At 27.7% G+C, this 15,841-nt stretch overlaps 1 protein-coding gene across 4 annotated transcripts; it reads left to right on the top strand.

Moving 5' to 3' along the window:
- The first annotated feature begins 194 nt into the window (after nucleotides 1-194).
- Nucleotides 195-15,311, top strand: LOC145749529 (ankyrin and armadillo repeat-containing protein-like). 4 transcript variants are annotated; one of them, XM_082565314.1, is made up of 32 exons: nucleotides 195-344; nucleotides 578-665; nucleotides 1,373-1,491; nucleotides 1,709-1,832; nucleotides 2,067-2,190; nucleotides 2,656-2,829; nucleotides 3,036-3,152; nucleotides 3,423-3,595; nucleotides 3,932-4,088; nucleotides 4,420-4,580; nucleotides 4,994-5,108; nucleotides 5,287-5,480; nucleotides 5,998-6,105; nucleotides 6,445-6,562; nucleotides 6,795-6,842; nucleotides 7,232-7,433; nucleotides 8,111-8,331; nucleotides 8,618-8,815; nucleotides 8,950-9,057; nucleotides 9,304-9,491; nucleotides 9,964-10,167; nucleotides 10,859-11,035; nucleotides 11,179-11,332; nucleotides 11,722-11,883; nucleotides 12,234-12,343; nucleotides 12,576-12,698; nucleotides 12,900-13,058; nucleotides 13,553-13,670; nucleotides 13,884-14,021; nucleotides 14,180-14,359; nucleotides 14,492-14,540; nucleotides 14,627-15,311. In XM_082565314.1, the coding sequence occupies exons 1-32, from the start codon at nucleotides 250-252 to the stop codon at nucleotides 14,679-14,681; spliced, it is 4,461 nt and encodes a 1,486-aa protein (XP_082421440.1). In that variant the 5' UTR covers nucleotides 195-249; the 3' UTR covers nucleotides 14,682-15,311. The 4 variants fall into 4 exon arrangements, with proteins under 4 accessions (XP_082421440.1, XP_082421441.1, XP_082421442.1 ...); XM_082565315.1 differs by lacking the exon at nucleotides 6,795-6,842; XM_082565316.1 differs by lacking the exons at nucleotides 14,492-14,540; nucleotides 14,627-15,311 and having other exon boundaries at nucleotides 14,190-14,353.
- The last annotated feature ends 530 nt before the right edge of the window (nucleotides 15,312-15,841 follow it).

Genomic DNA, 15,841 nt, shown 5'->3' with positions numbered 1-15,841 from the left:
TACAACACATAAGTCTATGGGAAATAAGTGATATCCAATTTCTTTTTCTTATTCATCATTCGTTTTTCTCATGATATTTTCTTACAAGATCAAATTTCAAATTTGAGTAAGGAAAAAGGGCTCATACTTTTTTTAAAGTGTATTTAAGCAAGCTTACAGAATATATATTAACAATTATCATAGGTTAAAGCTGTGACCCTTTAAAACTTGTTTTTTTGGGGGAATTAAGTTTTTAAGTAGGCTGTTAAAATGTCAGGTGTCCGGCCCCAAAGTGCGGCATTAAACCAAGAAGTAAACCCGGAATTAAAATTAAATTTACAACAAAACACTAATACACAATCTAGGTAAGTGTATTTTTGTTTAAATTGAAAATTATGATTAAATTTTAAATACAATTTAACCTTGAAGTAAAGTTTGTTTTTTTTGATTTAACAAAACAAATTTCTATGGTAAATAAAGTTAAAAATATAATATTGTTATTTTTAAAAATTCTGTTTTGATTTTTTTGGTATGAAAAGTTTATTTTAATTATTTTGGCATAAAAATCAATTTTTTTTAAATGTTTTTAATTTTTTAGCAAACATAAAAGTCCTCGACCGGCAACCGCCGGTTTAACAACTTCCAGATCAAATATTTCATCAAGAGGGCAAACACCTCGACAAAATGTTAGTATTATTTTTGTTTTGTGTAATTGATTATCAGTGTTATATGCAACAAAGACAATTTACAACTAACTTGAATTTTTACTCAGGCTAAAATACAATCATTTTTTTTTTAAATAAATTTTTTGTATTATATCCTTATTTAAAATTCAATTAAGACCAGTTAAAGTTTTTTGTTACTACAACAATGCTTTAAAATAAGATAAATACAAAAAAGAAAAGTTCATTATTTTGATAACAATGTATATATATTGTACTTTGTTAAACAACTGATGTATTGTCATATTATACTACTGAAGTTTTCACAACGTTTATTTTATTGTTAACATACAAAAGAAATCAAATAAAAACATTTGTATTAATTGTCAAAACTAGGGTATTTCACCTGGATAAATATTTTGCCCTTTAAAGGCAATGTTTAACTGTGTTTTAAATAAATATTAAGATTTTTGCAGTTTTTTTAAAGATTAAACTGTCATTAATTTTTATTATGTGATAACAGGCATATCATTAGAAAAATGTATGCAATGACTTGACTTAGATTCATACTGCCTTCAATTTGTAGCTTTCTTAAGTATTGCGCTAGTATGAACTCCTGATGAGCCAATGTCAGCCTTATCACATTAATGATACATAAATATAAATAAATGTTTTGGGTAAATCAGTAATTTGACTTAAATTTTTTTTTAACTAAACTTGCCCTTTCTTAGGCACAAGACACTGGGCCTCACAGAGATGCTGCAACATACTTTGACACATTCAAGAAAAATGAACTAAGAGAATTAATTGCACAAAGTACGGCTAGTTGGCTGCTCTCACCTGAATTTAGGTATTCTGTCAAAACCAAGATTACAAAAGTTTAGAAATTAATTTGTATTCTAAAAAAATAGGATTTCATGTACCTTACTAAGGGACAATTTAATATAAAGCAGTTGGAATCGAACTGATGACCTTAAGTTATGAAGCCAAGTATTCTAAAACCACTGCACCTCTAGTGACTTTTTGTCACAACTTGAAAAATAAATTATCTTTTGCATTTTACTTAGGGGCCAAGCCAGTTTACCATGTGGTCTTATATCAAATCTTTCCTTAAGCCAAGCACCACAGATTACTTTATTATTTCCTAAAATAAAGGGAATTCCTGATCTAGAATATAGAGAATTACATCAGGTAGGTTATGATTGTGTATTGTAAAAACCTTTTATTAACATTTTAGTTATCTAAGTACTTTGGTATATATTGTTAAAAAAATTAATCTGTTAATATTGCTGATGATAAGATATATATAAACATAAAAAAACTAAAACTTAATTTGTCATATTAGGAAAAAGTATAGATAATTAATTTTAAGTTCAAAACATTAAAAGTTTAGCTTTTTATTAATTTTAATTTGTTGTTTTTAAGATAATCAGAGAGTTAACATCAGGTATTTTCGGTGTGAATCAAATGCCTTCTTTTTCACTTGAGCCCAACTTTGATTTGAGTACAACTTGTCAGTTACCACTTGCTTATAAGAACACTAGAGTTGGCAAGTTGAATTATATTTTATATATTTTTGTTATATAAAATTTTTTTCAGAGTATGTGTAAAAAACATTTTAAAATGAATTGTACGAATTGGTATATCTATGTTTTTTGTAAATCTTTTTTCGTAATATATTTTTTTTTATTTATTTTGGTTTTTCGCACAATGATAAAAGTAAATAATAAATACGATATACAATTAATATTACAACAATGCGATGGGAAAAAATGAAAAAATCAATTTAAGGATTTAAAACTTCCCAAAAGTATTAATGTTTACACAAAGATTTTATAGTATATTATGGCATGGTCACCAAACCCACATTGGAGGGCCGACTTGACTACCTAAACTCAGAGTAACATTTGGTGCCTAGGCCCATTCTCGAGTTAGTTTTGGATATTAGCAAGCATAGAAAATTCTCCTGTCAATTGGTTTTTGTCTAAAAAAGGTTTATTTTATTAAAACTTAGGCCAGGTATTACTAGAAGTGGATTATGCGATGAAGTCGTTATGGCATGGTGCTCATTTAATCAAAAGTAAAAGAACAAAACTGGCAGAAAGGTGGAGAAGTATATTAGATGTTAATAATGCAACTGGAGAATGGAATCAAATTAAAAATCCTTTAACAGAATTCTCAATGGCTGGTAAGTTATTTTGATCGGAACATTTTTTTATATTATTAAAGTAACCATACTAAAACAAAATCAAGAAATGTTCTACTAAAAACTGTTCGGTTATTTTATTTTCTACCTTTGTTTATGTACTATATATCTGCCGTTAAATTTTTTTTTTTTGTAGTTGAAAAATAAATTTAAGGGTTTTATTTAAATAATTAAGTTTTTAATTTAAGGTCAAGAATATTCCACTGAAAATGAACACTTGAAAAATGTGTATGAAGAATTAAACAAAGTGGATCCTTGTGAATATACAGCTCATAAAGAAATAAAGTTTTTTAATTCATATGCAGGTTAATTTATTTTTTTATTAGAAATTGTAATTATTAGAAATTGTAAATTTTTTATTTTGTATTATTTAATACTCAGACCCCGTCTCAATTAAAGTTTTTTAACAGCTTAAAAATGAATGCCTTTTTTAAGGTGTTAATTGGTTTTTAAAATAAAGTATTGTGGGAGGCAGTAGGGGTCGAATCTAGTACCTAATGTAGTGCATCCAAATTTTCCAACAGCTACAAATACTGTAATAAAAATTAATTGTTTTTACTTTTATACAACTACAGAGTTTGTTCGATGTGTGTTAAATGTCTACACCTCCAAAGTTAAATGTTGTAAAGAAGAAAATGTAATTTTGTTGGAATCAGAATTTGATATTTCTTCATCTGTGGTATTACCCGATGGAGATTCAATATCAGCAATGTCACAACAAAGACTAAGGCGAAGGCTAAGACAACACGTAAGTTTTTATAATAATTTATGGGAGTATTAATGTATAAAACCAAACATTAAAGCTTTATATATATAAATAATTTTTAATTGCTAACATTTTAAAATTGTAATGATTTTTGGTATTAAAACAAAAAAACTTTACAATTTTTTCATGTTTATCAATCAAATTAGATTTTAACTTTGTTGGATATGTGTATTACTTACTACAATGGCTTGTTTTTATATTTTAAAGCTTGTTGGTAGTGACAATTAAACTTGGGCTCTTGGATCTAAATTTTTTTTACCGCTATATTACTTTAAATGAAATGGGAGCCTATAAATTTAGGCTTTTTAATATTTTTAGTTGAAAATGATTCGCAAAGGATTAAATGCAGATCCACAAACTCAACGAAATATTTCTTTGTTGAAATTTATTTCCTCAGTTTCACTTGTGCTTGTAGCATTAAGATTAAGGCTTATGAGGGTTCCAAACACAGAAGCTTTTCTCACACAACTATCAGGTAAGTTTAAATATGTTAAACTTTACTAGGCTGCCCACTGGGCTACAGTTTTACCAATTGTTCTGGTTATTATTAAATCATCTTGTTATTTAGCCATGTAGTACGATCAGTTTTTTAAAAAACAAACGATAGAATTAGACATATTAGGCCTTTTTTTGACATTTCTATAAAGCTCTTATAAATTGTTTTTATCTACCAAACATTTAATTAGTTGAATTGCATTTTTATTTTCCTTAGTTTACAAATTATAAACTTTACATTTTTTAAATTCCATTTAAAAAAAACTTTTTCCATTTAAAAAAGGAGTTTTAAAATTTAAATATTTTTTTAGGAGATATTTTAAGAACAGAAAATGAACTTCCACCATTTGCGATTGGTCCAAAGGGCGTGCATCCATGCGAGACATTCACGCTTGATCGCACCGGACAGAGAGCATTTTTATCACATAGCCACGGTGAAATTCAGTTTGATATCGAAACTTCAAATATAGAGGTAAAAGATATTTAAATGTAAGTTTTATTAATATTTGAAAATAAGGTGGTCGAGTTTTGTTTTTGCTTTAGTTTAAAAAAATCTAGTAATTAAGTAAGTATGAGCCCAACTTTTAGCTTTTTCTAGTTAAACCTTTACTATATGGTTGCATATATACTAGATATAAAGCATTTAAAAAAAACAGTTAGCCATTTAAATATTTTTTCGACCAAACATAATATTAACTTAATTGACAAGTTACCAATAAATAGCTTGTTGTAATATAGCCACAACAAGTAATTAATCACACACCACAAATGGTAGTTTTTTTTTAAAGGCATATTCCTTAGACATACATAAAGTGTTTATGGTGTATTGTTAAAATGGATTAGCCTATCAAATATGTAAATCACATATTAAATGATTTTTTCCAGGGTTTTTCTGATATAAATTGGTGTCATGATGTGCAAGAAAATGCAGCAAAACACTTAAAGGATTTATTGCAAGAAAGATTAAAACCTGGATACCCTGTTCCTACTGTTAGACATGGTAAAGAAACGATAAGTGTGATTTTTTATTTTTTTTAATTGTAAATTTGTAACTTTTATAAATTGGGTTTGTAAACAAAATTTTATTGGGGAACCTAAATTAGACGATATCAGATAGTACAAAATTATTTTTTTAAACAATTTATAAGTACAATAAAATTTTGTTATATTTTTTTAAGGCAAGGGTGATTATTACGTTGTCCGAGTTCCCCTTGAAACATATTACCCAGCTTCACCCCCGTTACCCGGCTGGCTCCATGCTCGATACCAACTTTTAAGTTCTCTACGCCCGAGAAAATTACCCATGAGTGATCTTCAACTTTCTGAGACTTTTAAGCAAGTTTTTGGTTTTAGGACTGCATTGGCAAATAAGGTATACAATATTTTTTTAAATTTGCTTAGAAAAAACTTTGGACAAATATTTTCTGAAGGTTTATTATTTCTGGGCTGTAGATTTCTGTTATTTAAAAAGAAGTTTATTTATTTTTTTTTTACTTTATTTTTTTGTATATATCTTTATCCTCAATGTAGAAAGGTTGAATGCGCGACCCAAACATAGAATAACATCAGTTATCCCGACCCAGTCTCGAATTGCCTGTAGCGGTTTGGGATATTATTTAGATTATAATCTACTCAAGGGCGCTACAGCATGAGAGCAGTGGCGATTTAACCCAAGACCTCATGGTTGTGTAGTAAGTGTTCTTACCACTACACCATGCTGTTGGTTTTATTATTTCGATTTTTAAACGACTACATTACAGTAAAATTACAAATTAAACTTTTTTTTAAAAAGTTTGTGCTGTAGCTTTTAATTTTAAAAAGCTTTTTTTAAAGAAATAACTGTTAAGGTAAAACAATTTTAAAGATTTAAACAAAAAATTTTTTTTTAGGGTACTGAAGCGAGTTTGAGATTATGTGCACAAAGGGGTTTGGTTGCTCCTTTTATTGCTCTACTCAAGAAAACAGCGAGCTCATCTTTATTCTCATCTGATGTTAAGGTTATTATTTATTTAAAAATTGATTAATCAGTGTAAAAATAAAGTTTAAGATAATTTTAACTTTGGCAAAAAACTTTTTAAGGTTTAACCAACTTATAAATACCAAGAAAAATGTGTTTTTTTAAAACTAAACTTGCATAATTTTTTTAAAACTATAGTATGTAGTTTCGTGTTATAAATATCTTAAAATATTATCTTTATATATTGGGGTTTGGTTGACTATATATATACATATATGTATGTCAGAAAATAGGCTTACAATATAAGTAAAACTGCCAATTTAAAAAAAAAAATTTCTAAAATTCAATTTAAATTTTAATATATTGATTTATTTTATAGGGTTTTACACTTTTACATCATGCTTGTATTCACAATCGAGGATCAATTTTAAGTTTGTTGTTGAGTCAAAATCCAAATGTTAATGTAAGAAGAACTGAAATTAACAGCAAAACTACCCGTGAGTATTTAAATAAATATTTACATTTAGTTAAAATTGTATTGGTGCACAATTAAAACGTTAAAGAAGTATAAAAAAAATATTAAAACTTTTTTTCTTCAAAAAAATTTTTTTTTAACATAAACACCACAAAAATTGTTTTATTAATTTAAAAACTTTTTCTTATTTCCTTAATTAGTATAAGGTAATCATTTATGGTGTAATCATAAACAAAAAAACATAATCATGACAGGTAATTCAGATCCTAATATTGAGGAAAATATTTTTCATGAACGAAGCGGTAAATTTTTAACACTAAATGTTGTGTTGCCAACTTTTAACAAATATTTACAAAACTAAAAAAAAAATAAAAACAAGACTTTTTTCAATAACATTTTTTGGGGAGTTTTTGATGTTTTTTTAAGTTTTAATAACATTTTTAATTTACTTTTTGCACTTTGGGTATTTAGATGTTGTGTATGTGGTCCATATATCTATTTGCTGTGAAAAACAAATATTAATTACTTTTAAATATCTAAGTTTATTTTACCTTTCATTTATTTTTTACATTTATCATTTTCTTAAATGTGAAAAACATGTTTTATGATTTGTCATAAACTTTTAAAATTAAATAACTTTTTTATAAACTTTTAAAATTGAATAACAAATCTTCTAACACTTTTGTGACAGGTGCCACTTCACTCCATTTTGCGGCACGATGTGGTGCACTAGAATGCATCACAGCACTTCTGGTAAGTAAAGCAAATCCGATATTAAGCGACGGTAACGGACGAAATTGTCTACACCATGCTGCAGAAAGTGATCAGGTTGGAATTATACGAGTAATTTTAAGAAGACATCCTAACCTATTGGAGGTCCCTGCCACAGGAGGGTAAATAAAAAACAATGTGCTACTTTTTCATTGCTTTAACATTTTTGGTGTTATTATTTTGACTTACGTTATGGGTTTACGCTGCTTTATTTGGGTGTTATTTTGTGGACTATTTTGTTTAAGTACTTACAGTAGCAAGGGATATTGGATTCAGGACCTTTTATACTATCTTAATTTTGACTTAAATGTAAATGAGTTATCTATTCTAAAATCAATGATTATGGGCTTGGCATGATTTAGATTGTTCAACTTTAAACCAGAGCATGATGCATTGCAAAATATATCTCTAGCTTGCCTGAAAAGCCCATTTTTTGATTGCCTGAAATGCCCATTTTTAGTTGTGAAAGTTTAACAATTATAGTTTTACAGATTTTTGGATTCATCAAACTGGTATTATAGTTTCACAATTCACAAAAAAATCAAATCACAATTATCATTTTTCACACTTGCTAATTCTGTATTTGTCATTTATATTTAAAATAAATCACATTCACTTTCATATCAGTGCTATCAATACCAAAATTTATTTAAATTTTATGTTGTACTTTTTTTGTTGTTAGATATTAAAAAAAATTATTTTAATAAAATAAACATTTAAAAACAAGTTATATAAAATTAAGAGTTAATAAAAAAAACAGTTTATCTTTAATTCTAAATCATTTATTTAAATGACACAGAGATAATGTAACACCTCTGCTCATTGCTGCCTCAAGTGGCTCGTTGGATGCATTAAAATATTTTGTTGAATACGGAGCAAACATTGAGGCGCTGGATTGGAATAACGATGGGATTGTCCAGCGAGCTGTGCTGCATTTTCATACCGACTTGTTGAGTTATTTTGTTAAGTTAAAAGACAACAAAAAATCTGTTAACCTGAGAGTATGGGACATTATAGTAGGTTGGTATTTGTTGTATTTAGATTTTTTATTATGGTTCAATGGTTGACATAAAATACGAATATTTGTTTTATAAATTTAACATGAATCAAAATATTTTAATTTTTTTGCACAAAATGTTTTTTTAAATGTTTTTTATTAAGCTAATTTTGCTTTATGATTACAATAATGCAAATTTAATAAAAAAATATGCTGTAAACAAAGACAAATGCATTTTAATAAAAGTTTTAACCTAAATATAATTTTAATGAAATATATTTTTGCTAAAATCAAAATCAAATTTTTTAGAAATGTTAAAATCTTCATCAGTGGTTCGCCAAGATGCTTCTTTAAGATGTCTCGAGGTTCTTCTTCATGATCCAAAGGAACAGGAGGATGGAAATGGTTACTGGAGTTTTTTATTGGATGCAGGAGTTGTTGAACCTCTTGTTAATCTTCTGCATAGCGGGAAAAGAAGACCTAAATCCGCATCAAATGTTGACACCGGTAATTTTCTTAATTTTTGGTAATTTTTTAAAATTAGAAATAAACTTTTTTAATACAACAGTTTTAACAATTAAATTAAAATCAATTTATTTTTGTGTAAAATGTAAAAAAGACCTAAACTTTCTGACCAATAGGAGTTGAGATGTCTCCACCAATCAGATCGCTTGCTTGCTCAGTAGTTTGTTTAATGTCAGAACACAATGAAGTTAGAGTTAAAGTGGCAGGTTCTGGTGCTATACCAAGTATGTTACATTAATTTATAAACTGTTGTCATATTTAGAAAGCACACTTACAATGTATTCAATAAAAAAAACTAATTCGGGCTTTCACAAAAATATGTATTATACCAAACAGGGCAATGTATGTATATTAAATCAAAAATTTTTACAATTTTTTTTTTGTAGTCTTCTGTTTACTTTTCTGTGGATAAAAAAAATTTAAAATTGTTTTAATATTTTAAGTCTAAATTTTTTATAACTTTATTCTAGTTCTTATCTCGCTGTTAAAACCAAGTATGCCACAAACTGGTGACGAAAAAACTTCAAACAATGAACAGCGTGAGATTCAGTCAAGGTCATCAGTTGTATTGTCAGACTTAGCAAGGGTAAACAACAATGCTTCGGTTATTGCTGATCACGGAGGTATCAGACCTCTCGTTGACCTACTAAGGACTGATGTAAGTAATTTTAAAAGCTAGTCCAACCCAATTTAAATGGTTATACTTGTACATTTTTTTAAATAAAGTATTGTTTTATAACTAAAATTAAATAATGTTTTTTTTTCTGGCAGCGTTGTGTAGTGGTAAGAACACTCGCTACACACACAACCATGAGGTTGTGGGTTCAATTCTTACTTCTCTCATGCTGTAGCGCCCTTGGGTAAGGCACCATAAACGGAATGAACTCCTGCTGAGCCAGCACACCTTATCAGCAGCATAATTAATAGACAATTATAATCTCTGTAATATCCCAAACTGGTAAAGGCAACTCGAGACTAGGTCGGAGTACCTGATGTTACTCTATGTTTAGGTCGCATATTCGACCTTCCAACATCGAGGATAAAGATATATACGAAAAAAAACTTTTTATAGTACAGCCTTAAAAATATTTTTAAAATTTTATTATTAAAAAATATTTTAACCCCCCCAGGTGGTGGATGTACTGGTCAATGCTGTTGTGACTTTATCCTCTTTGTGTCGAGGAGACACAGACGGAAAGATACAAGACCTTATTGTGGAGGAAGAAGGTTCATCTGGACTCTTGGTTTACTTTCTTGGGGTCAAAGATGACTTGTTGCAGGCTGCCACTGCTGATACAATTGCAGCAATCTGTTTGGATAACTTAAATAATCAAGTAAAAAAATCAAACAATTTGTTTTTTGTTGAGACTTCTTTTTTTTGTATATTTTCATTCTCAATGTGAAAATTCTGACCTTTTTTATATACAAATTTATCCTTGATGTTGTAAGGTGGAATGCGCAACCTAAACATAAAGTAACATGAGTTACTCCAGTTTTGAGTTTCCGTTGGCGGTTTGGGATATTATATAGATTATAATTGCCTGGTAATTATGCTGCTGATTAAGTGCTGATGGCTCAGCAGGAGTTTTTGCTGTTTATAGCGCCTCCTTCAAGGGCGCAACAGCATGAAAGCAGTGGGGACTGAACCCACAACCTCATGGTGGTGTAGCAAGTGTTCTTACCACTACACCACACTGTCGGTGACTTTAAGGCCTAAACATAGGTTAACATTTGTTATCCAGACCAGTCTCAAGTTGCCTTGGACAGTTTAGGATATAACTGAGCATTTTGCCAGATAATTGCCCTGCAAAATGGTTTTGGTCTCAGCAGGAATTTTTGCTGTTTATAGTTATTGCTTAAGGCTTGTGAACATGAAAAATTAAAACAAGGCCATTGTTGTTAGTTTAAAAAAAAAACTTGAAATTAGTTGGTTAAAATATAACTACTACACTTTTAAAAATGTTAACTGTTTAGAATATCACAATAACAACATACGTAAAAGATAAAATATTTGGTTTATTTTAGAATGAGTTTCTTGAGAAGGGTGCATTAAAGCCATTGGTGACAATATTAAAAGGACATTGCATTAACTCACAAATGAAAGCTGCACTGGCAGTGGATTGCATGACTCGAGGAAACCTAGAAGCTCAAAAACTAGCAAGCTTGGAAGGAGCACCAGACGCATTATGCCGACTGTTTCAAGTAAATTAAATGTCCTCTTAGAAATATTGGATTATTTTCTGATAAGACTAAAATTGTCCCTTACTTCTTATTATAAAGATATTTTTGTGTTTTTTCTTTTAGTACATAAAAATTTTATTATTTTTTTGAATTTTTTTTTATAGATTTGGTCGGATAGTGCAAAAGAAAAAGGGGCTTGTGCTTTGTGGTCACTTGCTGGTGACCACCCAGAGCAGCAAAGAGCAATTGCACATCGCATCGGAACTAAGCAAATCATTGACATGTTGCTTAGCAAATCAGACACCTTACAACTTATTGGTAATGTAGTAACAAAAATATATTCTCACATTTATACATCACCAATACTTATATCACCAATAGTACTTATATCACCAATATAACTTTAAGAAAGTGTTTTACAAACATAATTTTCAAGAAAATTTGTTAATGTGAACAAATTATATTCACAACCTTAATGTAAGACTATATCTGTTAACTTATCTTAATCTTAAAAATTTGATAGGCTGTTATGTTTATATTGGTTTTGTATACTTAACCTGTTATTTTAATTTTTGTTAAACTGATTTTAGTAAAAGTTTACACCTACTTAAGTTTACTGGCACTATAAAAATCAAAATTAAAAATTCTTTCAGAAATAAAATTTAGTTTAAAATTTTTGTACTATTTTGTATTTTTAAAAATTTGAGGTTGTCAAGCCGTTCAGGCATGGAGCAAAAACAGTGTTAACGGACAACTTCAACTTTCCAAAGACCGGACAATTTCTCCTCTTATTCGACTGCTTAGACTCAATGATATCAGCAGAAATGTTACTCTAGCATGCATGAAAGCCATTAGTAGCTTGTGCATAGGTAGATATAAGAATTATTTTCACAGTTACAAAATTTTTTATTTTAAAATATGAAATAATCAATACCACTAATACCATTGATCACGTAAATTTGTCCAGACAGTTTATTTTTAAAATTTTGGTAAAAACTTTGGCCTAAAAATGCTATTTTACTGATGATAAGACTTATTTTATATTGATAATAAGCCTTTTTGTTATTACACTAGCCATTTAAAAAAATTAATTCATTTTAAATTATGACATAAAAATTTATCATCTGTGATTAAAGTACACATTAAACTAATAACCGCAAGTATTTGATTGTAATGAACTGATGCCAATCCTAAATCTAAAAATGATGTTTATTTGAAGGAGTTGCGCATGTTAACAACAAACAACTTCAACAAGAGATAGAAGAAGATGGCGGTATTGGGTTAATTCTTGATAAAATATGGCAGACTTCGCATGATGAAGATTTACAAGTAAAAATATTGTTAATAATTTTGTAACTGATTGGTGTTTTTTTTCTCATAACACAATATAAAGAAATAAAAATAAGTTTTACATTTTGATTATTTTGTATAGAATATGTACATCAAGATAAAAAAAGGTTATTTTTGTATTTAAATGTGACTTTAATGGTAAAATAGCCATTAATATATTTTCAGAACATTTTAATATTTTATTTAACATTTAAAATGTTTTTATTTTTAGGTGGAATTATTGCATTCATTAGCCTGTTTAGTTTCTGGTTGCCTTGAAAGTGAAACTAAATTAAACGAAATGGGAAGTTTTAGTTTTGATATTCTGCTCACAATTCTACATTCTCCTAATATAGTAAGTTAAATTAAATTGCTTATATTAAAATAAAGTTTTTAATGTTAGATTATAATTTAGATAAATGAATTTAAAGGATCTTTTAATTTCTTAATACTGTCTTTAAGTTGAATAATATGTCTGTTTTACTAGATATACCAATTTTAAATATTGATTTTAAATATATATTAACTTTCAATAGTTTTATCAATAATTTTTCAGATGGTAAAATCTAGAGCTTGCTCAGCACTTACAATATTTGCATTTAATCGACTACCCCAACAACATAGAATACACACATGTGGAGGTCTATCATTTGATGTTTTTTTTGATTTGTTTTCGTTCGATCTACCTTTAATCACAGCTGCCACAGCTTTTCAGGTATCTTAAAAATGTTGTAAAAGAAGACATTAACTTACTTTTAAATATTTTACTATGTTTAATGTCTACCGTTTTTCTAGATATCTAAGTCAAGTTTTAATATCTAAGTCAAGTTTTAATTTCTTGATATCTAAGTCAAGTTTTAATAATTTTAGATCTAAATAAAGAAAATGTAGTCATTTAAAGAAAAGGTAGATATAGTCACTTTTAAATCAAAAAGTTTTAAAAGGTAGCAGTAAGTGGTGTATAAAAGAATTTAGAAAAAAAAAACGTTTGCAGTTAGTATAAAGAATAAGTCAGGGTTCAAAAATTTAATTAATTTTATAGCATGTACCGGCTTTTAACTATGTCATTTTTTAAATGTATGGGACCTATAAATAGATTTAACATCTATGGTTAGACATTATTTTTAAATATAAATTATCTTGTAAATATTTTTTACAATTGGTATGTGGACTAAATTTAAATAAAACTACTTTTTGCATTTTTACTAGCTTGTGGTATTGGCTCGTGTTATTATTGACAGTTCAATAGTGGATGCTTCATCCAAAGGTATTCTAGAACTCATAAATTTACTGGAGCATGACTGCGATGATGTCATAATTTGTACAGGTAAGAAAATTATTAGGTTACCTAAACATACGAAAAAAAAATTTTTTATCATATTTTTTTTTAAGTTCACTTGGTTAATTTAAAATATTATCATTAATTCTTATTTATTTACCAAGACTTCATAATATAAATTAACTATGTAATATCTTAAAATTGGCTCTATGAATAATTTTAAAAATGCAAGGACCCTAAAATAAAAAACATTTTTTTTAGCTGAATACCTTGGAAGTTTGGCCCATACTCGAGCTGGTGTTCCGGAAGCCATTGTTACATCAGGAGCAGTTGGAAAGTTGTTGAATTTCCTTAAATCGGAAAATGACCAAGTTCGACTTTCAGTAGCACAGGCCTTGGGTAGACATGTTTATTATTAATGTGTAGTTAATATGGTTATATCTTATTTAATTTGCCTTATCTTAAGCTATGCAAAAACCATTAGGAATGTTTAAAAATGAAATTATATCTGTAGTACAATTTTTTTGGCACCTTTTTTTCTAACTTTTACCTTTTAGGTTACTTAAGCTTTAACCGGACGGCCAGCAGAGAGTTGATGACGTCTTGTAGATCGGAAGAGGGGATTTACCCTTCTTTGATAAGTAACTTAGGTGAAGACGGGAAAATTTCGGAAGAATTCGTGGCCGAATTTAAAAGGCAATCAACCATCGGACTTCCTATCCCAAAAACAAATAAACGTAATCAAAATTCAATTAGTTACTTAGTTTAAAAAAAAATTTTTGCTATCGATTAGTAATTGGTAAAAAAATATATTTTTTGTATTTTTTTGTCAATTTATTATTAAATGTATTTTGTTCTATGTTTTCTAGGCCAACCTCGTGTTAAAAGTGCAGTCAACAGAAAGTCCAAAGAAAATAAGTAAGTTACGATTATAGATTTGCCAATTTTTACTTACTATCAATTATTTGATATTTATTTTATGATTATTATTTTTTTTAATTTAGGAAAAGTTTGCGTTCACGATCTATTTCGCCAGCAAGAATTATCTTGCGTAATTAAAAAATGACGTCGTAGTTAGAAATAAGTTTACTCTACATAAATACTTTTATCAGTATTTTCTTCAAGGTATCAAGAACATTTATTTGCACTCGAAATTATATTTTTTGTACAGTTTAAGTATTTTTTTGTTCTTATTTTTTATTTTGCCTTATTTTTACACACATATATTTTGCTCACTTTAAAATATCTTAAAAATATATTTTTGCATCATTTTTTTTGTAATGAATTAGATCAAGATTATGGGGGCGGGCCTATGTTATGCAATTAACATTTTACAGTAGTAGATAGAATCACGGTTACAGTATGCATGTATAAATTGCAGTATATTAATATGTGTTTTTAAATTTATTTGTCTAACCTAAGTTTTTATTGTTCACCTAGTTTTGCATATCACTTTACCTATTTATTTTTGATTTGTTTGCACAATTTTGCTGTGGTTTTATATCTTAGTTTTATTATATTATTAAATTTTAAAAATTTAGATACATTTAGCCTTTTTGTTAAAGTATTTATTAAATTTTAAATACGTATAGTTACCCTGCGACATCTTATTTGTTTAAATTTCGCATTGGTTTTTACTGGATGGAATAATATTTAAAATCTGAACCATTGTTTTTTTATGGAAGTTATGGGCAAATCGCAAAATTTCTAAAATCGAAATTATACATTATGTTAAATATACAATTGTATAACTAAAATACTAGATAAAAAAAATTGCAAAAATATTTAAAAACAAAAAGGGCGCTTTTCGTTTTCATTATCAAATTAAAAAAAAACTAGATTTATTTGATAAATAAAAAATGGTTCGGAATTATTTGATTATTTGTAGCATGCTTTTTTATATAACAAGCATTTTTACCAAACAAACAAGTATATTATACAAACAAAAGTTTATATTTTAACCCAGTTTTTAGTTGTCAATATCAGGATATACATTTTACTAAATTTTAAATTCCTAAAATTTATTTTTGGTTTTTATTAAATAAACAAGCATTTAAATATGTTAAATATACGAAAATTATTTTTTAAATATGTTTTTTAACTACTTATATTAAAAAATACATTATACTTTTAATGCTTAATAATGAACTTCAATATTTAATAAACAAACAAGAAATTAAATATAATAAACAAACTAAAATTAAATTTTTAATCCATTT

This window comes from Corella eumyota, chromosome 4, assembly GCF_963082875.1.
Source record: "Corella eumyota chromosome 4, kaCorEumy4.1, whole genome shotgun sequence".
In the NCBI taxonomy this organism is placed as follows: Eukaryota; Metazoa; Chordata; class Ascidiacea; order Phlebobranchia; family Corellidae; genus Corella; species Corella eumyota.
This window is presented reverse-complemented; position numbering and strand designations above follow the sequence as displayed.